This window comes from Neophocaena asiaeorientalis, unplaced genomic scaffold (genome assembly GCF_003031525.2).
Source record: "Neophocaena asiaeorientalis asiaeorientalis breed wild unplaced genomic scaffold, Neophocaena_asiaeorientalis_V1.1 scaffold275, whole genome shotgun sequence".
Lineage (NCBI taxonomy): Eukaryota > Metazoa > Chordata > Mammalia > Artiodactyla > Phocoenidae > Neophocaena > Neophocaena asiaeorientalis.
In genome coordinates this window covers 56,777-82,935 of record NW_020173679.1, presented here as the reverse complement: position 1 = coordinate 82,935, position 26,159 = coordinate 56,777, and the positions used below count along the sequence as shown (strand labels likewise).

The 26,159-nt window shown below is 38.3% G+C and overlaps 1 protein-coding gene across 1 annotated transcript in view; it reads right to left on the bottom strand.

Moving 5' to 3' along the window:
* Positions 1 to 26,159, bottom strand: part of EIF4G3 (eukaryotic translation initiation factor 4 gamma 3) — a 90,870-nt gene that overhangs the window by 20,745 nt on the left and 43,966 nt on the right. The window contains exons 11-20 of the mRNA XM_024749784.1: positions 25,109 to 25,241; positions 22,382 to 22,476; positions 20,184 to 20,277; positions 19,060 to 19,177; positions 17,359 to 17,579; positions 15,065 to 15,183; positions 10,954 to 11,126; positions 5,067 to 5,192; positions 3,596 to 3,677; positions 1,359 to 1,457 (exon numbers count right to left, since the gene is read on the bottom strand). Of these exons, the coding sequence (XP_024605552.1) occupies positions 1,359 to 1,457; positions 3,596 to 3,677; positions 5,067 to 5,192; positions 10,954 to 11,126; positions 15,065 to 15,183; positions 17,359 to 17,579; positions 19,060 to 19,177; positions 20,184 to 20,277; positions 22,382 to 22,476; positions 25,109 to 25,241 (1,260 nt within the window). The remainder of the gene's footprint in view (positions 1 to 1,358; positions 1,458 to 3,595; positions 3,678 to 5,066; positions 5,193 to 10,953; positions 11,127 to 15,064; positions 15,184 to 17,358; positions 17,580 to 19,059; positions 19,178 to 20,183; positions 20,278 to 22,381; positions 22,477 to 25,108; positions 25,242 to 26,159) is intronic.

The following is a 26,159-nucleotide window of genomic DNA, read 5'->3' as shown; positions in this document are numbered from 1 at the left end:
TCACTCATGGTTACCTGTTGCGTTATACGTTAAATGAACTCTAAGTATTAACTCATATATTTAGATAATGTTAATTTGTAGAAAGTAAGAGCTAAGTTGGGTATAGTTTTCTCCAAAGAGCATTTTGGTTTGCTGCTTCTTGGAGCCAGGGTAATATTGAACTGGGGCCATTCCAACACCTTCGAGATCTCCGGCAGCACTTAGAATGGTATTAGGCAACACACCCTTTACGCGTGCTTACTGCTCAGAGTCCATTTCATCTTTGGCTTTTTTCCCCCTTATTCGTTTTGTTACTTGGGAATTTCTTCTACTTTTTATGAGCCCAGCTATGCAAGATAAATTATGCCTTATGTAGGTTCTTATTATCATGGCAGGAGTGCTCCTCAGTGTATCTAGACTACAACCAAAAGGAAGCTAAAGTCCACAGTTAACCTAATGTCTTTATCCAGCTTAAATATATCCAGCTTAAAATATACTTCAAGCCATTTTCAGATTGCTTTATTATTTTCTTTTTACCTAAGAGTGATTTTTTTCTTCTTATTGCCGATTTTGTTGGCTGTCTTAGCACTTATTTTCCTCAGATGTTTTAGGATTCTGACTTGCAGAATCATTTTGAGAGGAAGTTTTTTGTTTTGTCACTCTTCTTTTTATGGTTGCCTCTATTTGATCCCCCACAATTCTTTACTTAGGACCAGATTATATTGACTATGTAGCCTTCTGCCTTGTTGTGGATTTCTGAATCCAGTTAGCAAGTCAGTAGGCAGCTTAGCTGAGGTTCTGCCTATAAGACTATATCTACTTCCTCGTATTTATTTATCGAGTTTCCACTTAGTGACATGCAGTAAGCCTGTCTCCAATCTTCTACCTTGAAAGGGGCATCTAGACCCTATTATCCCACAGAAATAACTTCTCCTGTCTCTATTTGCTTTCAGACCCAGAGCTCAGAAGACTTGCAGCTTTAGCCCTATTAACCCTGCTTTATTCATCAATTTCATTTCTGGTTCATGGAGACGTGTAGCTTGTTTTCTAAGTGTGGCTAAGTCCTTAAATTTTTCTTTTCTTTTTTATCTATCATCTAATGAACGCAGAGACAAAAGGCTACGATGTTGTTAAAAGTTGCCTGGTGAGAATCGTGATTGATTGCGACGAGAGACCAGGAAATATTTGTCCTTAGGAATCACGAGGTTTTTTTTTGGGTAAAGTGGCTTTAAAGCATGGACTTACAATGACATCTTGACCATGATTCCTATTTTGGTCTAACTTTAATAACTGGAATACTAGTACAAATACCTTTATCTCCTCTAAGAAACAGACCAACTACGATCAAACAGGAAGGCACAAGCCTTGCTCTTACTCACCTGCTCCAAGAGGAAATTATGTACATCTTCTCCTTCTGGTAAAAAATCCTTCCAGCTGAGGTCAGCCTCCCTCCATAAGGCTCCCACTTTCTTATGGCTCTAAAACAGACATTAAGTCCAATCCATTTAGTTTTACATTGGAAGGAGAAAAAGAAGTCAAGAGTACAGAAGTTAGAAGGAAGGCTAAAAAACTGAAACTTTTCCTTGCTGATACGAAGTTAATTTCTTAGGACACTTAGCTTTCAAACTGAGATGTCTGAATGTTCATAAATGTAATGGTAAATGAAGTACAGTTGCTTAACGTTCAAGAATTTCTTCTGCCAGATGACTAATCTGGGGATCTGCAAGCTGGTGTTTGGGATTTATGAATATAATCACCTAAAAGGAGTCCAATTCACAGAGCTTATAAATTCAAAACTGTCTCTTTTCCTGGATAGTGCTATATGCATCTGCTATTAAAGCCATTCAATAAGCCTCCCTGGAGTCCGTCTTCATAGTAGGTTATGATTATGCGACCTAACATGAGAATGACTAAGGAAGTCATTGCTCCTGATCAAGGAATGAGAATTATTTCAAGGGCAAGAAGAAGTGCAAGGTTGAGCCCAGGAAACAACAGAGAAGAGCTGCTGTCAGGTGGAAAACTGATGAGGAGGTACAACAAGTCCACTGCCTGAACAAAGTCACAGTGATAAAGGAAAATGTCAGGCTTTGAGGCTGCAACTGTCATCTAAGGAACATGTACTAGTTATTTCACAGACTAACTTGCCCAAGGTATAGCCGATAACCTGGCAGAGTCAGGATTTAAACTCAGGCTAATTCCAGAGCTTATATTCTATGAGAATTTTGTTTTAGTTAGGAGAAGTGAGAATTTGCTTTCTGTTTCTACAAATAAAAGTTAACAAGAATTTGAATTTTAGGGACTAAAGTCAAGTAGGTAGAAGAGCAAGAGAAAATTCTGGATCTACAAATTAGGGTTTAATAAAAACTTTAGTGCCATCAAGCAAAGAATATTAAGAAAAAACAAATAGACAATCAACTAGAATTAGAGACGAGACTGTTTAGTACACCTATCTATGAATAACTATTATACAAGTAAGTATCATAGTTTAAGTCAGAAATCACTCTAAAATTTTCATACGTGAGTTGTTTTGTTTTGATGTTTCTCACCCCAGGAGTTACATCACCTTTGTGAAGCTACACCACTTTCCCAAACGTCTTAGACCTCTAATATAGCACTGACACTCTTTTGAAACTATTGGTTTAGATTTGTTTGTCTCCCTCTCCAGTCTATAAATTCTTTGAAGGTTTAGCTATCTTTGCAGACTAAAATCCTAACATAGAGTTTTGCAAAGAATTATGCAGTATTTATTAAACTAAAATAAATGCAACTTTAAGATAGAAATTCACAATCCTACAGAATCATTTTTACCACCTATTTCTTTTTTTGTCATTAAGATAATTAATTTTATCGAAGTATAGTTGATTTATCATGTGTTAATTTCTGCTGCACAGCAAAGTGACTCAGTTATACATATATATACATTATTTTTCACATTCTCTTCCATTATGGTTTATCACAAAATATTGAATATAGTTCTCTGTGCTATACAGTAGGTCCTTATTGTTTACCCATTCTACATATAATAGTTTGCATCTGCTAATCCCAAACTCCCAGTCCATCCCTCCCCTACCTCCCCTACCCCAACCCCACCCCGGGAACCAAAAGTCTGTTCTCTATGTCTGTAAGTCTGTTTCTGTTGTATTCTAGATTCCATATGTAAGTGATATCAATATGATTTTTTTTACCACCTATTTCTAATCAGATTACCTAGCCCGTGATCCAAAAATATTGTAAAATTAATCATTTTATGAATCTTATCTTTCTCTGAAAGCAGAGGAGTTTTAATTGAAATCTATTAAAAAGTATAAATAACATAGCCATTTTGTTTCAAGAGAAGATAAAATCATTAGCCACAAATAAAATACATCTTGAGATTCTTTAGAATTGTACGAAATCTAGCTGAGATTAGATAATTCTTTTCCAAATTACAAGAAAACGGAAGGACAAATATACCTTTGGAAGAAACTAGACTGAACCAGAAACCTCACTTTTTTTTTTTTCTTCAAATAATAGAAGTTAAGAGAGTTACCTGCACAGTGATACCTACGCTTTTCACGGACAACCCAAGATCAAAATCACTACGTTTCCCAATAGGCTGCTTAAATCCAACACTCACCATTTGTTTGCACAGAAGGTGCAATATTTCAGAAAGCAAGACTCCAGCTCTTCCAACAGGAAGTAAAGGTTTGCTAAATTCTCTGTAAACGATAAGAGTAGTGATTAAGTACCTCTGAACAAATTCTCTGGTCTAGAACAGTATGCAAACAATGTGTGCCAAAAGAACAGATACTGTACAACCTGAATAATACTGGGCAAGCAAAATTCCAGAACATCTCTAAGTAATAATTTTCAGAAGTAGTTCAGAGACTTCAGGTTCACTTTACGCTTCATGGGGAAGCTGGAAAAGAGACTTTAGAATTCCTGGGTTTTGTCTTTTTCTCTAACTGCTTCAGTGACGGAAGCAATGCAAAGATCAGCCTCACTTAACAATCTGTTTATTTACATGAGCTCCACCTTAAGCCGAAAGAAGAGAAGCACCTTAGGTAGCAGGGAGTTGTGAAGCTTAGTTATGAAGTGTTTTTAAGAAAGGAAGCTTTTCTTTAGAATACAGATGAAACGGAAAGGAACCAATTGTCTCACAGTCTATATCAGTATTTCCCAAACTGTGTTCCACAGGACGTCAATAATTAATCCTCAAAAAAGGATTCTACAGTCAATTAAGTGAAGCACTGCTGACTTAAACAAAGCTAAAGTTTTTATTTGTTGCTTGGTTTTACTATAGGATTCTCACAACCTTTAACATGCTATAAAACGCTTTGTGAATCTCAAAGAAAAGGGACACAATAGTATGCAGAGTTTGACTATGTGAACAGCTTTGAGGGAAATACTAATGTTTTGAAGAAGAGTTTGGGAAATACTAGTCTACACAATGTAGCAACAATTTCCCACTCACATCCAAATCTAGAAATGCCTGAGAGCTCAGCTCCTTTTATTTTTATTTTTTTTTATTTTTATTTTTTTGCGGTACGCGGGCCTCTCACTGTTGTGGCCTCTCCCGTTGCGGAGCACAGGCTCCGGACGCGCAGGCTCAGCGGCCATGGCTCACGGGCCCAGCCGCTCCGCAGCACGTGGGACCTTCCCAGGCCGGGGCACGAACCCGTGTCCCCTGCATCGGCAAGCGGACTCTCAACCACTGCGCCACCAGGGAAGCCCTCAGCTCCTTTTAAAACAACCTGAGCATGTGCTATGCAGGTACCACAGTCTGAATGTTCTTATGTGGAACTATAACTTCTTACAGCATTGGAGCAATGAGAGACATAAAAGTCAGATTAACATTAAGCTTCCAGGAGCAATCACCTTCCAATTGTATGATTCTGGAGCCATATCTAACCTTAATGGACCACAGGGCTATTATATCCCCATCACTTCTCCAATTTAGAAAAATATAACATTTTTATACTGAAATTAGAAGTCTGAAAGAGCCACAGGCTGCGTGTGAGGGTCCTCAAAAGCACTAAAGCGAGAGCACTATGCTAGAAAGCTAGCTGTTAACTAGATATACATCAAAAGAAACACGTATAACTTACATGATAAGTTCTCTCATGGAGATTCCACCTTCTTTTAACATGGGGGTCACCAGTTCAGCAAGGTACAACCAAATATGGGGAATATCAATGGCCATGTCATCTGCCAATTCCAGTGTTTCTGAAAAACTGAAAAAGAACAGGAAAAAAATTCACATGCAAATGTAATTCAAAAGTTAACATTAAATAAACAGACCAAAAACCAGTCAACAAATACCTATTAAACAACTGCTATGTTCGGTACTGTTCTAGGCATCAAGTAAACAAGTTTTTGCTCTCAAAGAGCTTATATTAGTGTGGGGAGGAAAACAAAACAACCAAAAGCCTATTTGCAGATAGGGCTAATTCTCTGAAGAACATGAACTATGGTACTAGGCTATCCCTAGAGGGTGATCAGAAAATACCTCTGTATGGAAGTGACATCTGAAAGACTTAAATGATGAAAATGGGGCAGTTATACGACGTTCTAGGGTAACAGGCTATTCTATTTAATCCCACACTATAAATAGTTCACTACAGTTGAGTATCATATCCTCTGAGTCAGTCAGAAGCACTGACTAAAAACTTAGTGTAATGCAGACCAGACACAAGGAGAAGAAAAGACAAAAATCCTTGTCACTGAGGAGCTTACAATGGGGAAGGAAACTGGATGGATACAAAAGAGCCTGACAACATTACTATATAACACTGTCATTATGACATGTTACAAACTGTTCGACCTCTAAAGAAAAGCTAATGGTTTCAGGCTTTCATGCTATGGAATATTTCTCAATGTGAAGTAAAATAAATGGAATTTCAATATAAAATTTAGAAACACCAAATATCAGCCCAGTCTTATTTAGGCTGAAAACCATAGCTATTCATTTTTTTTTTTTTTTTTTTTTTTGCGGTACGCTGACCTCTCACTGCTGTGGCCTCTCCCGTTGCAGAGCACAGCCTCCGGACGTGCAGGCCCAGCGGCCATGGCTCACGGGTGCAGCCGCTCTGCGGCACGTGGGATCCTCCCAGACCGGGGCACGAACCCGCGTCCTCTGCATCGGCAGGTGGACCCTCAACCACTGCACTACTGGGGAAGCCCATAGCTCTTCATTTTAAGTATAAAAACATAACTCAAGACTTTGTTAATCATTCCAATATAGAGCATATTAAAAAGTCCAAAAACAAAAGCGAATTAAACTATAGGAGACATATACATAGTCACAAGGAAATACACATAATCAGAAGGAAAGGGTGAATGAATGAAGGGGCCAAGAGCAGGTGGTATTAGTCTTCGTATCCTTTTAGATCTCTGCACACATAAAATGTGTGCTTTTTCACTGCAATTCCAGTTTCTAGCCAGAGTGTGCCGTTCTTTTTACCTACCTCAGAGGCCTACACAACACTTTTTCACTTAAAAACTACAAGGCAGGGTCCCTTTCCTGAAGGTGCCATTTCAAAACAACTGGCAGCTCAGCCACATTATCTAACTCTGGGCTTCATGAATCCTTAATGACAATTTTGTGACCTCACAGCTTGCAATTATTTGGCATCTATTTGCTATACAACAGATTCTTGACTGTTCTCTCATTATGTCCACTTTCAGCTCGGTTAATGTGCCAATGATGGAACATAATCTGGCTGGGCTCCAGGATTTCTGGGTTGATCACCTATAACGCCTATTCATGTTCCATGGGTTAGCGGTATAGATTAAACCGTTTAATGAGCCCATGAGACAACCGTAGCCGTCTTGGTCTTGCAGCAGTGTATTTGCTCTTCTTTTCATCTCATATTACAACAAAGAGATACCCATATTCTTGCCCCGGTTTTCTACTTCTTGATTAGTCAGTTTATCATGGTACAGTTTGCAGAACACAATCACTGATCAAATCCATACTGCTGATAAAAAAAAATATTTGGCTGAACATAGGATATCTGAAGCAAAAGCTCGTAAGAGACTTATTTCTGAGATTTACAGTTCCTAAATCCTTTTGTACGATTTTAAAAGAAAAATCCTAGGTGTGCAGAAGCTGCTAGATAATTATCTTTATGTCTTTGGACTACTACCCAGCCTGTAACAATGCCTTGCATAATATATTATATTATTATACTCTGAATGTATATTCTGAATGTATATTATGCCTTACATAATATAGATTCAGAAGCTGGCTGAATAAATGAAACAGAGCTACACTGTAGCCTTGCTTCTTGGTTATGTAGTGACCACCACACCCACTAAACTGCACTTCCATGAGGCCCACAAGTGGGACTTAGGACATCCCTTCCCCCATTTCAAATACAGAAACTCTACTTTTATTTATTTTATATATTGGGCTCCTGTCTAAAATTTAGTTAAAGAAGGCAATACATTGTTAAAAGTTAGAAATATATTTTTTAATTCAGTAAAGTTCCGATTAGACATCTGCTCAAAAGGCAAAATAATCTACCGTGATTGGAAATGGTATCGTCAAGCAGCATCTTCTACAACTTGCATTATGATAACTTAATAAAAATATAAATCTTACTGTAGATAATCAAAGAAGAAAGAATGAAGACATCTCAAAATTAGACTGGTCAAGTATTATTACGACTGATCATTAGAGAATCTAACTACAGGTAAAAGGAAGAAAGAAATAAAAAGATTGAAAAAGCCAGTACCATCTTCAAAGGAATACCACAAAAAAGACTATTTAAACTAAATCTTACCTGTGTGAGCAAATGGGGTCTTCACTTGTTAACTAGCACCTCTACCATTTTGCATATGGAACCTAGTCTGCTTGTCCATGTAAGCACCAAATAGTATCCTTTTACCAAAGCAGAACTGCCTTAAGTGGCAAGAAAAGTTCCAAAAAAGTAATCAAAAAAGTAGTCAAGGGCTTCCCTGGTGGCGCAGTGGTTGAGAGTCCGCCTGCCAATGCAGGGGACATGGGTTCGTGCCCTGGTCCGGGAAGATCCCACATGCCGCGGAGCGGCTGGGCCCGTGAGCCATGGCCGCTGAGCCTGCGCGTCTGGAGCCTGTGCTCCGCAACGGGAGAGGCCACAGCAGTGAGAGGCCCGCGTACCGCAAAAAAAAAAAAAAGTAGTCAAGGAGGAGATAAGAATTTCCTTTCCAATAAGCCTCTCCCAAAATGAAATATTAATATATCAAGATTCCTTGAAGGGCACATATTTTACGTCTCTAGTCAACTCCAATTTTTACTGACCTGTTTTTCATTTGTTTATTACACTTTTAAAGAGATTCCAATTCCATGGTGAACAGTGAGCTACACTCAACTACCTTTAGTAGACAGTTTTTAAAAAGAAGTCTTCTGAGGCCATATTAAATGACTGTACCACACTATTTGAAATGCACCTACACAGTAATGTGCCCACGTACCTACCTATCTAATTTGCATGATAAAGTATTTAGATTCAAGTCCTGAAATTTCCAAGAGGATGGCTTGATGTTGTGGAAATGTTATTTATATACAGCAACTATTATGCTCAGAGTTGATACAGCACCTTGTAAGGAAAATTCCAAAGGATCTAAGCTTTATTTATAAACCACATGACACAAAGAGCCTATCTGAAATTTCTGTCTAGTCTATCTTACTATTTAAGTAGCAGTGCATGCTTTGGGGAACTGTAGGAGAAAGGGCAGATTAACAGTTGGAGGTCTTCTCCTTTGTTTTCCAGAACCATCACAGCTTTAATGATTGCTCAGAAGTTGGCATCTAAGCAGTATCAGCATCCAAGAAAGCTGACCTTGTGTTCCCCCACAGCGCTATGTAAGGACACAGATCTTTGGATACTGGGACTAAAGAGACAGAAGACAGGGCATGTCTGTGGCTCCAGTGAAATGTGCCTCTCTGGACAATATGATCTATTTATAACTTAGGCTTCAGAAGCAATTGGGAAACTACCATCTACTTGCAAGAAGGCTCCTGGTAAATAATAACCAAGAGGCTATCTCTGTTTCCACCGTGCCGGGCCTCTGCGTTTAGGAAAGAATAGGGGTCTTCATAGGGCTCTTGGTCTAAGGATGGTTAGGTCTACGTAAGTATCGAAAGCTGGGCCTGAAGCCGCTGCATTACCACAAGCTGCAGAGGAAGGAGGGACAGAGAGGGATGAAGTAGTTACCGAGACACAGAAGTGTTCCTCTCATTTCTGGTCTAAATAAAAGGCTGTGGCTGTGGTTGTACTGCCAGCAGCAGTGACAGCCCCACCATGAAAGTGTGGACGCCATGTCTGGATGTGACACTTTTTCCTCAGGGAATCCCACAAAGAGAAATGAAAATGTCTGAGGTAGCTGAGAAACCAAGCTAGCACCTCACAAGTTCAATTAAGGCCAATGAAGCTAGAACACACTCCTTTGAGGGCTTTCCAGGTATGAATCAACTTCTGAGTATAGTTTGAAGAGAGACAGGAAATGGTAAACAGTAATCTAGCATTCTCATTTCCAAAACTTTCTGGTGAATATATCATAGTACCTGGTAAAAAGCAAATATTTATAAATTAATATAATAGGTATTACTGAAACTATAGTTTCAAGTTGGCTAGGGGCAGAACTCAATGTGTGAGGCTATAAATACCCTCATTTGCTCTTGTTATTTACACTGGCTGGTTACTGGAGTGAATCTCATATATCTCTTTTAAAACTGAAAAAACATCCTGGCTTTTAAAGGCCAACAACCATAGCAACTTTTGCCAAAGTTTCTTACTAATAAGTTAACTGGGTCAGATGGCCTTAATCTGGTCAAGTCACTGAATCGAGAGAAATCTAGCTCATTGCTGAAGGATAACTTTTTGATGATCCTAGGAACAAATATACATCTCCTGGGACCTTGAGGACAATGTCATCATTCCTTACAAAATCAAATGAATATTCCTAAGTACACTCGACCTTGGCATTTAATGGTTACACTATTCTAAGCGGTTGGCCATACCTGAAAGATGTACAGTGATCACCAGCATTTAATTTACAAGAACACAAAAAAGATTGGCAAAAAAGATTTACAACGAGAAAAATAACTTAAATAGTGCAGAATTCTTACGGCCATCCCACTCAACGAGCATATACCCTGAATGAGTATGAGATGTGAGATTTACCCCATCTGACATTTATCCTTCAGGAGGTCTTAGTTCCTTTTCTCTTAGAAAGTGGGTACCTGTCAGTCCTGGGTGTGGTTCTATGTTTACCTTTGCACAACATGGCTCCTAAAACAAAGTTTTTGACCATATGCAATTTTCTCCTTAAATATTGATTTTAGAACATAAGCCTGGGCAAGATTCTGTGATTGTACCACAAAGAACCTGATCCATGCATTTGTGATGATCACAAAGATAATCAGAACCTGATCAAATAAGGATATAACACAAGTGACAGCCAGCCTTCATCAAACCAGCCATCAAGAGAAATCATAATGAAACCAACTTGGAATAAAGTATATCATTAACAACTTGGCAGTTACATATGCTTCTATGGGGGTACAGTGAACAGACAAGCACTTCCTGTCCAAAATGAACCATGGTTTACTGAAAGAATAAGGCTTTTAGGCTTAAGTTAATTTTCCAGAATTTTTCTCACGAAGAAAAGCTTTTTCCTAGAGAACATGCAAGGGTTTACATATAAATGGGCTGATGAGCTCAGAGCTTCCCGACAGTTAAGGGGGTCTCTGCTATCTTACTTACATCATAATATACGTCTAACAACTAGATACAGAAAATCAGAAAATAACCATTATGCCCTAGCACAATCTATAAAATGCCATCATATCAACCAACATATTATCAATACAATACACATCAACATATTATGGTAGATACAGTTTTAATCTATGGAAACAGCTAAATACTTAAAAAGATATGTACTTTTAAAATTAAAGACTACTTAAGAGCCTAGTAACTGAATACCACTCTTGAGTAGGATACCGACCCTTTGAAAAAGTCCTGTTTGCTGAGTTTTTCTGACTGCACCAGCTGATACAGTAATTGGCCCATGTGATCCCTGGTGATCTGGCTCCTTTCCAGGGTGGACTCCACACCCATTCTCACAAACACATATAGCAGGCCCTGGGCATTCAGCTCTTCCACACACTGCATGGCTTCCTGTTCAAATAGCAAATAAAAGCTTACTCCAAAATATGGATAGAATTACCAGAGTGTGAAAATAAGTTTAAAATCTTTTACTTATGACAAAGTCAGTAGACAACTCTAAGAACAAGACAGTTTTCATATATATATAGGTAAACATTAATATAGCTCAGTAAAATTCAGGTTAATATGGGCAATATTATTAGGCATATTTAAAAATAGTAGTGCACCTTTACAAGGTTAATGTGCTTAGATTAACAATCTTATTAAAGATCACTCAAAGGACCAGAGGCAAAAATGTACTTTTCTACACAATATTTACCTATATTATGATCGTTTTAAAACTGGAAATGGTATGTTATGAAATAATATTTAAATAGAAATTCAATGTCATGATTCAAAGGCCTTAATGTGGCAACTGAGGTAATTCTGTTTGGGTATGTAATATTTGCAAAATCTTCAATGAAAGATGCCTTCCTTCATAGTAAAGTTGACATGGTTAGCTGAAGTACTAAAAACGTTTTAGGAAGATATTGGGTTGTGGGGCTTGTAAACTGGTCCTTACCATGGGATGATCTAGCTAGGTCAATATCTTTGATCTGGAGGATAAAAGCCTGGCAGCCAGGGTCACTGAATCATCAATACAGCAGTGTGCCTCCCTGCCCTCAGCTACCTCAACTTTGTCTGAGTCCAAAATCCTTTGGTTCAACACCTGAAGAGAGTAGGTCTTCTGAGGGGGAAGATGCATGTGAGAAGGGCAGCCTCCTGACTGAAGAAGGGAGTAAGGCATATCTGGGTGTCTCACTGCTATTTTATTTCCCCTCTGCTACTTTATTTAATACCTCCCACATCAATTTTTTAACTAAAAAAATTTCAAACCACAGAGAAATTAAAGAGTAATACAAGGTACACCTATATACCTTTACTTCAATTTAGATTCATCAGTTGTTAGCTTTCTTTCTCTTCATATATCCAAGAAATTTAACATTCATACAATAGTGTCAACAAAAATATCCGGTATATATAGTGCACATTCGAATTTCCACAATTGTCCCCAAATGTCCAATATAACTTTTTGTTGTTGTTGCTCTAGGATCCAACTGAAACACGACATCACATGTCATGATGTCTCTTTAGACTCCTTCTTTTTGGCCTTGCTGTGCGGCTTGAGGGATCTTAGTTCCCCAACCAGGGACTGAACCCAGGGCCCTGGCAGTGAAAGCTCCAAGTCCTAACCACTGGACCGTCAGGGAATTCCAATTCCCGCTTTAGATGCTTTGAGTCTAGATCAGTCCTTTCTCTCTTTTTTGTCTTTTTATGACACTGGTACTTTTAAAACAACTGTCATGTAAAGCTGTTTCTTACATACACTTTTAACCAATCAATCCGTCTGTTTCCAGCCCCATCTGCACCTCACGCATATTCATGGTCTGCTAAGTAAATCACCATCCATCCTTCTAACTTCCAGAATGTTGCTGCCCTCTATTCCTCATGCTCTTTATCCTTATGGGTTTTTACCTCATTTTAAGCCTATCATCATCATTAAAAGGCCTTTTCAGGAGACAGTAAAAATGAATGCAAGTACTCAGTGCTCAGTACTAAACCTGAAGTGACTAAGTGTCTTCCAGTGAGTATTTAGTCACTGAATCTGCCTACCAGGCCAACTAACTACATCATGGAACTTCTAATGAGAAGCTTCTAATTTCACAGCAGTTCATAATCTTACCCTTCTCCCTGATTTTCTAACGGTTTGATTCTTGTTTTTGAGCTCTCAGCTGAAATGACACCTCCTATAGTCCCTGTGACTGCCCAGTCACCGGCTAGCATACCACCTAATTTTACTTCTCTGCACTATAATATTGTTTTCTTTTTGTAGTAGTTGCTTATTTATTTTTAGGGCAGCTTTGTCTGTATCTCCCACTAGAACATAAACTCCATAAAAGAAACATAAAAAAACAGACTATGTTGTTCACTACATATACTACAATATTTCCAGGAAGTACTCCTTACAATGTGGCTGGCACATTTCAGGTACTCAATACATACGTGTATCACATAGGCTAAAAACACAAGATGTGGAGTCAGACAAACGAAGGTTTGAACCCTGGCTCTGCCACTTACTTACTATTGTATGAGTTTAGGGATGTAACTTAATCTCTCAGCTTTGACTTCCTATCATAGGGTTACTATGAGGATTGCAAATAATACATATATATTGATAGAAGCACTTGGCACATTGCCAAACACAAAACAAAGCCTCAATAAATATTAATTTGTATTAGCACCTATTCAAATATTAGGGGAAAAACTCCCTTAGAATGAGCTCTGTAAGCCTTTAGCATGACACACTAATACCCTAAAGGTAATAAGAAAAAGTATAGTTTATGCTCTGAAGCTAGAAGCCTGGATTTGAACCCTGAGTCTACCACTTATCAGCAGTATGACCTAGAGCAAGTTACTTTACATCTTTACACCTCAGTTTCCTTATTGTAAAAACGGCTATTATAATATTAATGTCTGGATGGTATTATGAGGATTAAATAAACTAACACACATAAAATACATGGAGTAGCACCTAGCACACAGTAAGTCCTCACTACGCCCGACATTATTACCTGGTTCCTATTGCCACTCAGCAGCAGAGCTGCCTTGTACAATGCATAGTGACATTCATGAGTCATAACTGACTCTGTCCCTTCCGCAGGCTTGGTCTAGGGCTAAAGAATCTTCAAAGGGTTCTCTTGTTGCACCTAAGTGTTACGAAGGTCTTTTTCTTCTTAAACCTCCAGTTCATCACAGGGTCCTACTTTTCCTCTTTCAAAGTATTTGTTGCTCACTGACTTTGTATATCCTTTAAATTATTTCTAAAGACAATCTCTACTGCTTTCTTCCTTATTGCTTCTGGTTTTCATCTCTTCTTAGTCTTTCCATTTTCTTCTTTCCCATTTCCCTACTTCCACATAAGAAAAAAGCTGTGCTGCCAATTTGTAAGAATACTCCTCATTTTCCAGGAATCTAACAAACCACAGTATATGAAGTCTATTCTTTGGCTCATTCCAGCTAATGTTCACTTATTTTTGCTGCATTTCCAAGGGTTTCTGCAAAGTACTCCTCTCCAACTCGCTCATGAGCAAAACTTCTTCCTACTTCTTGTAAATTTTGGACAATTTCAGTAAGCTTTTGCCAAAGCAAAAGTAGTTAATGTATCTGACAGATATTTTAACAGATAAGCCTTTGCTGACTCCAGATCCCTAAACTAGGCCTCATTATATGATCTCTCCTAAGACCCTATAGGTCTACTACAGTTTAACTATTTATAGAATTTATCTGTTTGTGATCTGTCTCTACCTTAAGACTACAGGGCTCGTGAAGTCAGGCAGTACGTATATCTTACTCACTGCTATCTTAAAATGAAGATCAAGGAGAAGGTTAAGGTTAAAGAAGGGCAAACGGAAAGCCACATCTTGAAATGTTTCACTTAGGCTGTCTGACCCTGGCACATTACTTACTCTTTTGTGCCTCAGTTTTCCACTTATGAAATAAAGAAAAAGTAATGTCAGCTGTACTTTAAAGTTAATATGAGAATGATGATAAAATGATTGTAAAGATAATGACAGGTAATATATAAGGAGCCAGGAATTCCTCATAATGATAATGTGTTGTTTTTTGTTCATCAGTATCAAAGTCAATTTGGTTACTCCATAGTGGGAATGGATTGATACCCGTTCTTCCTTCCGGACCATTCATCTTGTGAACTACAGTATCAAGTTAAAAGAGAGTACTTGGCAGAAATGCATCAAAGTTGTGCAAACTGAACTGTGTAAGTCTTGGCTTACTCACTCTAAGTCTCGTCAGTTCACAATAACTGACTTAGACCAGAACCAAGTTCCTCTGTCTCTTGCCACGGAGCTTTCTGTGTTGTTGTTGCTTTCTTTTTAAAAAATTTCGTTTACCTTAAAATCATTAATGTGTAGAAATTCATCAATGATAGATTTGGACTTCCTCTCCATCTCCTCCTCTGACAAGGCAGGCTTGTCAGGGGCTGACGTTGCTGGAATTTCTGGTTTCGTTACTAGTGAGGTTAAAAAAAGTGAGAAAGTAAAAACGACAAAAATTATCATTAAAATGGGAGGATTATGGTTGACAATATTTATGTGTTGTTACATTGTTTTTTTAGTAAAGGCATTAAAATAGATACAAATTTGACAAAGCAAGCTACCTAAAAGTAGAATACAGAAACATTTTTTTAGAGTAGATATGCACTAAGTAACTACATAATCCACAACAGCTACAAGGTATAGGGACATGATAAGTTTTTATAATTAGAGTTTTGTTCCTTTCTGTATTTTTTTTAAATTGAGGTACAGCTGATTTACAATATCACATTAGTTTCAGGTATACAACATTTTTCCAGATTATACTCCATTTCCTTTCTGTATTTTGATTCCTCTCCATTGCTTCTATGATGAAGAGCACATGAGGCCCACACAACTGTGCACAGAGTTACAGCCACACTGGCCTTTGGCAGTTGCGAATACGCCATGGTTCCACCTACTAATACTTCGCTCACGGTGCTCCTCCTATATGAAATGATCTTTCTCTCTGTCTCTCATCCATCCCTCCCTGCAAACCTGTTTTAACTCCTCTTGGTCCTTCAGACCTGAGGGAAGCCTTCCCTAACATCCCTCTGTGTCAACTGTACTTAGCTCTTTTGTTAAGTACTCTCTTAGAAATATATTTCTTTCTTTCATAGCATTTTGCTCAGTTTGTATTTATATATCATCTTTCGTGGGGTTATTTGATAAAGTTCTTCCTGATCCAGCAGACTGAAGGCCAAGAGCAGGTGTCGAGTACCCAGAAGTCACCAGGTGCTCAGGTGCACGTGGCAAATGAACAAATGGCCCAGACAATAAACATGCAGAGGGCAGCTGTGCTACATTATTCACTACACACAAGATTATTTTCACACCCTACCTTGTTATGTTCTCAAAATAAACTAGCTCAGATAAGAAAGCCACTTGTAAAGATCTGGGGTGGTGGTGGTGGTGGGATGAATTGGGAGATTGGGATTGACATATATACACTAATATGTATAAAACAGATAACTAATAAGAACCTGCTGTATAAAAAATAAATAAATAAAATTAAAAAAAAAAAAAACAACCCCACTGAAAGATCCGAAGTCTTTATCAGTTGGGAGAAGACATTTCAATTTGCCTGTGAAATCCATTTAGAAACTACAGGTGGGAGACACAATTTAAATAGTGAAACAAAATTGGAAGCTCGGAAAATGTTGTAAAACAACCAGTATTACTTCAGGATTAAGATTTAAAACTATTTTTCATCACTGTCATTATCATCAAGACATCTAATACCTTTTGCAAACTTTGTATTTATTATTGTCCTGTCCTAAGTATTTACATGTATTAACCTCACTTTTAATCTCCACAACTCTACAGGGTTAATACACTTATCATCCCCATATGACAGAAGAGGACGCTGAAACACAGATAGGTTAAATACATGAGGCAGTTTTTAGAGCACTATTTGAGTTGGTCCTCTAAGCACATACATGCTCAACATGTACAAAAACCAAAGAGGTTCCAAGATGAAGGTAACAAAAGACAATCTGATACTTTCTCTTTGGTTTGCCCTGTTGTGGCTCAAGAGTGTCAGAATTTTCATACATTTGAGGGGCTGTACAAAGGACAGGCACTCTAATGCACACTGGGGTATAATTTAGGGAACTTCTAAGAAATTCACTGCTTAATATACATCAAGAGGACCTCATCATCATCACTTTTAATAGTGAGGGGGAAATTTACAAATTACTGAACAAAGGGATACCTGGGGAATGAGAACTATTTTATAAGATTCTGAAGATACCCTTAAACTTTTACATCACTTTTAATAGTGAGAGGGGAAAATTTACAAATGGCTGAACAAAGGGATACCTGGGGAATGAGAACAATTTTATAAGGTTCTGAAGATACCCTTAAACTTTTACATCACTTTTAATAGTGAGAGGGGAAATTTTACAAATTGCTGAACAAAGGGATACCTGGGGAATGAGAACTATTTTATAAGATTCTGAAGATACCCTTTAACTTTTAAGGCACTGGCGTGTGTGCTGTTATCATATACTGATTCTGAAATCTACTCAGGCACAAAGTCTCCTTTAATTTTTTTCCCTTCCAAATTTAAGGGCCCAATCTTCGCCTGTACCTGTTCATATAAAGCCTCTCACCTGACTCCCTGATTCTGCTTCGCTCAGCCTCGGTGCTGTTCCTGTCCACATCCATGCCTCCTGTAAGCTGCTTCACAGTCTCCAGCATCTCTCTCCGCTGCTCTTCTTGAGACTGATTGTCTAACAGGTCTTTACTGCTGCTGCCCCTCATGAAAGTGTTTGGACGAGCTGTTGCAGATGGAAGGGGCTTGTCATTCTTCTCCCTGCCCATGCTTCCGCGACTTAAAAGACAAAACAACAATTTTCAAACTAAAGACCACCCCATCCACTCTGTATTCAAATTATAAAATAACACTAGGACTTTCTAAAAGTATGCAGAAGAATTTTTCACAGATAACTTCAGATGTGTGAGGCAACAATTATGTTTCAAAGTGTAATTATTTATATAAACAAGTAAAATCATGCTTTAAAGAGAATATTAAGATGTGTTCAACTTTTTTCTTAAATGTTAAAGGGATACCACTTGAAAATTTTAAATGCTAATGGCAATTCTTTATTTAAATTAAAAAAAATCTTTTACGAAAAAAGATAGTAATGAATGTATGAGCTAAAGGAGTGAAAGGGAAACAGAGTACCAAAAGAACGTGGTATCACAATCTTAAAAACTTTCAATGATACTTTATTTATTCAGAAACTTCAAATACATGGAAAATATTTGAGAACCAAGTAGTAGAAACAGTTTTTGAATAGCCAAAATCGCACACTTCATTCATTTTAAGAGAGAATCTTCCTATCTTCCTACTCTTTTTTCAGACAATTCTGACCAGCTGGGCAAATAGGTCCTTGGCCCAGGGCAGATCAGAAACAGAGAATTTAAAAGTAGAAAAGAGGGAAGGCCTAGAGGAACGACAATGTTCTAACCACTATGAAAGAGCATACACAGTACTCAAAAAGCAGGGCCATCAGGGGAAATCTAAAGCAGGGCCAAGAGCCACAAACACCTCAGTAGCACAACCGATGTTCAGTGGCAATCTATGCCATCATTACAAAGTTGACCCTGTGCTATATTTTGTTTCAAAAGCCAAAAGAATAGTAATACAGCTTAGAAAATCTACTAGTTATACTGATTATAATAAAAAACAAAAATTTGAGAGTTTAAAGAAACTCAGCTGTAAAAGTGTTTACATGAAAAAATTTTATTCTCTGTCACTATATTACAGGTCCCCATCCACTCTCTATAAACTAGTCAATGGAACACTTGACTGTATAAATCCTACAAAAATGAAAGTAGAGAGAGACAGCAGAATATAGAGAGTAGTGAAAAATAAAAGACAACCTCAAATATAACTCCAAGGACAGTGTGACAGAGAAATATATGGGTGGGCTGTTATGCCCTTTAACTCACAGCTTGACAGTGCTAGGTTAACCTAGAGCATCCTGAGGCATTACCTTGGAGAGCCCTACACAAGCCTCCATGGCTCTTTGGGTGGGCCTGGCTTTCTTAGTCGAGCAAAGTATTAGATATTTGTCAGATAACTTGCCCTTCCCTTCCACCTCATCCTAAATCTATAATTTCCTTACCTTGGAGAAAATCAACTTTAGGGATGAAAGGAATCTATCCATAGGGATTATCATAATCTGTGTGTGTGTGTGTGTGTGTGTGTGTGTGTGTATGTGTTTGGGGGGAGGGAGAGAGAGACAGACAGAAACAGTCTGACAAGCAGGTCAGTCTTGAGTTAATGTGCAGACCAAGCTTCTTACCTAGTTAAGGTCCGTCGGGAATCAAACTCTAAAGGCGTGGATGATGTAGACCCTGAGGGTGCTGGAGGTTGCAAAGCAGAGAATCTGTTTAAACTGGAAGCACTTGACCTTAAGGCATCTATAGGTATTGAGAAGTGAGAAAAAAATACAAATCACATGACTAAAATACAGCTTCTAATTGATCTGCCTCCTTGGGGTGGGGCCTGAGACTAGGCACTTCTAACCAGCCTAATAAGGTGGTACCAATCTCCTGGTCCACAGACCACACTCTCAGAAGCACAGTGTTAGAGGGATCTTGTATGCAAAAAAGGATTTAGGAATCTTTGTTCACTACAACCATTTGCTCCTTTAAAAATATAATTAAATTATCCTAAGTAGGGCATGGGAACAGTAAATATAGGAAGGAAGGAGGCAAGCAAAAGCAAAACAAAATATTTCACTTAAAAAAGCTAACTAACAGAAATGCTGTGATATCATTTACATAAAATTATGGATGTGAGTTTAAGTGAACAATTTATTTTCTAATTTAAAAGAAAAAAGGTCAAAATTACGTAGTGGAAGGGAAATACGGGAAGGAGGTTAACAATGAAGTTTACATTTTTTCCATTGGTCTTTCTTTAGCTTTTGAGATGTGTTTGTAATGATCCAAATATTTCAGTCCTAAAGCCAAATCTCTCAAAATCTACTTTCGGCAAAGATTTTGAAAAATATTTTAATCTAATTCTTTTTTTCTTTTACAACTCCCTGAAATTAAATGCTTCTGGGTAATAATATTATTTTTCTCAGCAATATGAGTTTCCCTTTTTAACCTGGAGTCCCAGTAATTTTTCTAATTATACTGAATTTGTGAGCAATAACAACAGCAACAAAGGAAGCAAATAGATTAAAGTTGTAAAGAACCTAACTGAATTAAAAAGATTTTTTTTAAATATTCAAAATACCTAAGGATCCTTACCGAGGAGGAAACGCTCAAATTATGTTAGAGTGGGACACCAATAAATCCAGCTATGATTAGTCTATAGATATTTTCCTAAAATTGTTTATGAAATGACTGCAGAAAGCATTGTAAGGTGAATGCTGATAGACCACATGCAGGTTCCCAAGAAGGGACACTCCATACTTACCAGTCTCACTTGCCTTTGCTCCACCACTGCTGCCTTTTCCCCAACTGCCCAGCTGTGCTTTAGGTACCAGCTGAATTTTCTCATCAATTGTGGGCTGTAACATAAGTGACCACAAGTCAACAATAGGAAATATTCTCACAGGCTCCGGACGCGCAGGCTCAGCGGCCACGGCCCACGGGCCCAGCCGCTCTGCGGCATGTGGGATCCTCTGGGACCAGGGCACGAACCCACGTCCCCTGCATCGGCAGGCAGACTCCCAACCACTGCGCCACCAGGGAAGCCCCTACCTTTTTTTTTTAACCGTGAAATAAAACCAATTTCAACAACAAAATTTTGCCTGGAATGCGCACATAAGAAACATAAATGGGAGCTGTTCACATTAAATTGGGATTCCCATGGCCCCTGAAGCACTCTCTAGAATCCAGCTTCCACAAAATACAGTTAGAAACCACTGGTCTGGAGAATGCATTCAGATCCTCTAAGACGGCAATGCCAATCTGCTAAACGTAAGTAGTGTCTAGTGATTCCCCTCTTACAATAATGCCCAGGGATTTAAAAAAGGAAAAAAGAAAAAAAAAAAGAGTAAACAAATACTACAAAGTCAACTCATTAATCTCTTCAAGTGACTGTCAGAAAACAGGTTGAAAGACACAAAGATTTCACATTTTAGCAAAGCCTAAACTAGGGTGGGGCTGGGAAGGAGAGGTGGAATAGGAGCATTCAATAAAGAGGAATAAGACAAAAGAGAATGAAATGTTAAGACAGGGAGTTAAGGTGCCCGAAATCTCTCAGGTTTAACTCTCCCAGCACAACTTCAGTACAAATGAATCCAAGTTACTCATAAAACGCACACCACAGCACAAAAGCTGTAAAGCAGTGCCTTGTAACAAAGGTATTACTATATTCTGACGGTACTGTTTGCTATATGACAGTTAACAGTTAACAGTGAATTTGCTTAATGGTTTTGAACTTTTAATGAGATGTTTATATAGAGTACCTACAGTATAACTAGCTGATATATACTACATTTATTTTTTTTAATTTATATATTTTTCAAAATATTAAGGAAATAATGTTGTAGGTTCATCATAGTGCTCATGCACAGAAACAATATTGTAAAACACAGACAAATGATTTTGGTTAAAACTGTCTCTTGCTGGAAATGGAAGTGGATGGGAATCAAGTTGTATTCAGAAATGGAATTCCTTCTCTGAGACATAAACAACTGGAAGAATGTACCAGAATCTTAGAGAACAGGACCCCAGCTGATACATCAAAAGAGACCCAGAGAGGGACTGTTCTATCCTGAAGCAATCTTGACAAGACCATAAAGATGCAAACAACACAGCCCATCTTCTTCCATTTGATATTTTCAACATTAGCTTCAGGTTGTCTTTATCCTACTGGCAGGCTGCCAATTTTCAGGACTATGTAAATAATATTACAAGTAAGGATCAAACTACACTTGAAAGTGATTTGCAAAACTCACTGGGCTGTACAAGTTTCCACTTTTACAAAATGTAATTCTACTTTCTCTGTCTTTTCCAAGGTTCTTCATTCTACTTATAGTGATCAACTTCCACTGCTGAAAACATCTGCTAGGAGAAAATTCTTTCCTCTTACTGCCCATGGATTCTCAAGAGAAGGAAAGAGAATACATTAAATCTTTATCACAGAATAATTTCTGGTAGGTCCTCTGTGATTTCTTTTATGCCTTGGATATAGCAAACCATTCATTCCTTTCATGATTAGACTTAGACAGGTACCTGCTTCTTCCTCAGAGCTAAGAATATACTGTATATATATTATACAGTATGAATATTATATCATACAGTATGAATATACTGTATATATATATGTATAAAAGCTTGCAATTAACTATGACTTCTCAAGAATTTTTATCATCTCTCTTATAACTAAGCATCTCATACCTTTAAGAATTAACCTAGTCAATTAGTAAGCCTTAGTAAACCTAATTAACCTAGTCCTCCTTAATAAACACTCATAGAAATAAAAGGACTAATGCGAGGACAAGTAGGTAAGAATACACTTATTGATGATGCTGAGCTGTAGAAATGCATCTGCATGAAAAAAACCACCACCCCATAAAATCTGCAATATGGCTATTTTATATGAGAAATAATTTTGAGAGCTATGTTTTGGGGCTGTTTTAAGTTGTGTTTAAATGTCACACTCACCTTAGTGATTTTCAGGAATTTTGAGGGGTCCAGTACCCGACTATTCTTGGCCCCTTGAACAGTGTTCCACCCACCTTCGTCCACTCTCTGGACACCTGCAGGGAAGACAGAGCGAGCCGCTCTCTCATCTGTCTCAAATCAGTTTGACAATGAAAGGGCAAGCAATATTTTCAACTCAGCAGCTACAATCAAAACCCAGGAAAAAGACAAAAGAAATTGTAAAAGCGTTGCTGACAGTCTCTTTACTACCCACAACATGAAAGCATCAAGCAGAAGTACTTTGCTTGTATCCATCTCTCATGAAACATTACTGACCTAGAAGAAATCAACTGATACAAATGAATAGGGATTTAGTGCTAGACAAGGGAGGGCCAAATCTAATGTTTATAGAGTTAATGATGAGAACACTTTGGGAGAGATCAGATGGAAATAATTTATTGCAAAGTTTATTTCACTTAATGGTGTCATATGACACACTAGGCTTCGATCATCCCCCCAAAACCTGCTTCTCCAAAGTTTCAGCTGCTGAGGCAGAAAACCTTGATTCCTCTTTCTCTCACACGTCACACCTAATCTGTCAGCAAATCTTGTCAGTTCAATGTATTCAGCATCTAGCCCCTTCTAATCACTACTAACACTACAAATTTGGTTTAAGCCAGCAACACTCCTCGACTGGTATAAAAACATCGTCACTGGCTTCCCTGCTTTCACCCTCACCTGTTTTCATCATGGCAGCCAGTGTGACCCTAGTAAAGTGTGAGTTAGGTCCTGTCACTTCTCTGCTCAAAACACTTCTGTTATCTATTTCACTCTGAGAGAAAGACAGGTTCCTTATAAATGGCCTACAAACTCTAAATAATCTGGCCCCCTTCCTCTCGGACCCAATGTCCTACCACTCTCCCCCTGTGCCCTTTGCTGTAGCCACACTGGCCTCCTTGCTGATCCTTGAAAAGGCTGCTTCAGGGCCTTTGTACTTATTATTCCCTTTGCCTAAAACCTTCTTCCCCAGATATCCACATGACTCATTACTTCATTCAGTCTTCGCTGAAACACCAACTTTTAATAGGCTGTAACCTCTATTTATCAAACCTTGCACTCCTACCCCCTCCCTCTCTGTTTTAGCTTTTCTATAGAACATATCTATCTGGCAAAACTGTATATTTATGTATTTGTTCCCCATCCCACCTCCCACTCCCCGTAAGATGTAAGCTGCATGAGGCAAGGGACTTTGTCTCTCCTGTTAAGTGACAAGCACTCAATAAATATTTATTGAATAAATGAATGAAAGACCACCAAACTGTCTGTCCAAAAGCTTTTCCAATCCTCACGTATCTCTTAATTTTCTCTTTGCTAAATGGTATTAATGATCATGAACAGGCTTGCTTATTCCTTGTTCCTGTGAAATGGAAAAGCACACTTTCTTCCCTGGAGGATTCATCTCTCAGAACTTCACCATGAGCTATACAGTGTCTATGGTAAATAAGGGCTAATGGTTATTGAGTATTTACTAGGTGGCAGTTGCTACGCTGAACACTTCACCTACATTAGCTCATTCCATCCTCACCCAAATCCTAGGTACTATTATGTGATCAATTTTACAGATTAAGTGACTTGTGCAAGGTCTTACAGCTAGGATGCAGGAGAGCTGAAATTCACATCAAGATAGCTTGGCTCCAGTCTATGCTCTCAACCTCTACACTAATATGACCCAGTCACTTAACTGACCACTTAACTGTACAGTGGACAAAATGAGCATTCTCATTTGGATGTCATCTTAGAAGAAACAGGCTTAAAAAAAAGAAGAGCATTTCCTTTCTGAAAAAGTTTTCCTCTTCCAATGTTCCTAAACTTAGTCAATAGACTTTCTATTTTCTCAGGTGTAAAATGCCTTCTGTTTCATCTTTCATCTTACCTTCCTCCACACAGGATTTCAGGCAACAGCAACATTTCTGAGTTCAGTGTAGCCCTTGATTCATCATGTGAAGAGCAACAGACTCATTTTATTTATGTATCTCTAGCATGACATTACTCCTTTGGCTCAAAAACACACAATGGCTCCTTAATGTCAAATCAAGCCGAAAGTTCCTAATCTGGCTCCATTCTTCTGGACAAACATTTTTCCATTCCTTCTGAACACTTAAATTTTACTCTAATCAGGCTTACTGATTCCTCTTTACAGTATATGTTTATTTTAATTTCACGACTAAAATTTCTCCTTCCCTTCCAAATATCGTCCATCCACCAACACCCAGTTCAAGTGCCCCTTCCTCAAATAAAGATTTCCTGCAGGTTTCTACCTCTCCTCTTCTGAATTTTAATAGCCTTAGTGGAGAATACATTTCATAATTGATAGCATCTTCCATTTGCTTGAAAATGTCCCCTTTATTAGTTTTGGCTTTCCCGATAAACTGAAAGCTTTCAGAGGGAAGGAGCTACATCTTCTACTTCTTTTTATATCTCTCACCAATACTGAGTATACAGAAGATGCTCAATAAAGTCTTGTTGATTACTGCCTTTGAAGTAGTCAAAGAAATCATGTTTAGTTCCTGTATCCTCTGCTTTTACTCAACAACCAGTCCCCAGGTGAAGCTGCGTCACTTACCAATCACCACTCCATTCTTCGGGTTAGTCTTTCTGCTCTCATTTCATATTTAAAAATAGAAGTCTTAAACATCTATCCCTCAAAACTCCCACGTTCTCTAACGCCTGGTGGACTGCACCCCTCACCTGGTCTTCTCTTCTCTTTGGTCATGAGTTGCTGGACCTTCCTCTGCTCTTCTTGTTCTTCTATTTTAGCTTCTTTGTGAATCTGTTCAATAGTTTTAGGCCCTTGATCTGCTCTTCGAGATACCCAATTACACTATAAAAGGAGAAAATGAAGTTATCAGCCAGATAACTAAAAATAAAAAGGAAAATAAAAATAAAAAGGAAATTTTTGAGAATCTGTTTTATACTTTGCTGGAAAAGTATAAAATACATATAAAATCTGGTACTATGGCAGTTTTTCATTACAGCCAAATAATTAAATTTTTCTCAATCAACCCTGAGCTGCTGTATACTGAGCATTCCAATGGCTGATGGATAAATACAGAGTGAAAGACTGGCCCAACTATCTATCTTCCTTCCTACCTACCTACCTATCTATGCATTTTATCATTTTGTATTTTTGAAAGGAGTGAGAAGAGGAATCAACACATCAGGATTCTCTGGCCTTGACTTAGTCTGGTATGTTGCCACTCAGTTCATAGCACACTCCACTGGGGCTCTAAATCGAGGATGACTAGCCTTTTTCCTCCTCCCATATCAAGGTTCTGGGGTCTACACAAAATGCCGCACCGCTCTGAGCTCCGGTTATCTTCTCCACTAAGGACAAAACAAGCTGTCTCCTTATAGTTACACTTCTCCCTTTACTTCCCTTCCCAGCGATAGTCTCAACATCTGATACCAACATGAGTGACTGAAGGAACAGGCGGAGAAGTTTTTAACATTTATATTAGCTCGAGGCAAGAATGGCAAAAAGGTTGAAATCAGCATTCAAAATTCTGATCAACTGGTAGTGGCTTTGCTAACAAGAAGGATCCTGAGGTCACATCTCGGCTTAGGAAGATAAAGAATTGTCATCAATACCATCTGGTCTGGGTGCAGGGCAGGGAAGAGGGGGACCTATATTCACTTTCTCTAGCTGGGCGTCAGCTGCAGTATATTCCCTGTAGGAGTTAATATAGGAAAAGGGAAAAGAGGTGGTAGTGGTAAAAACTACACCTGGTATGAGAAATGA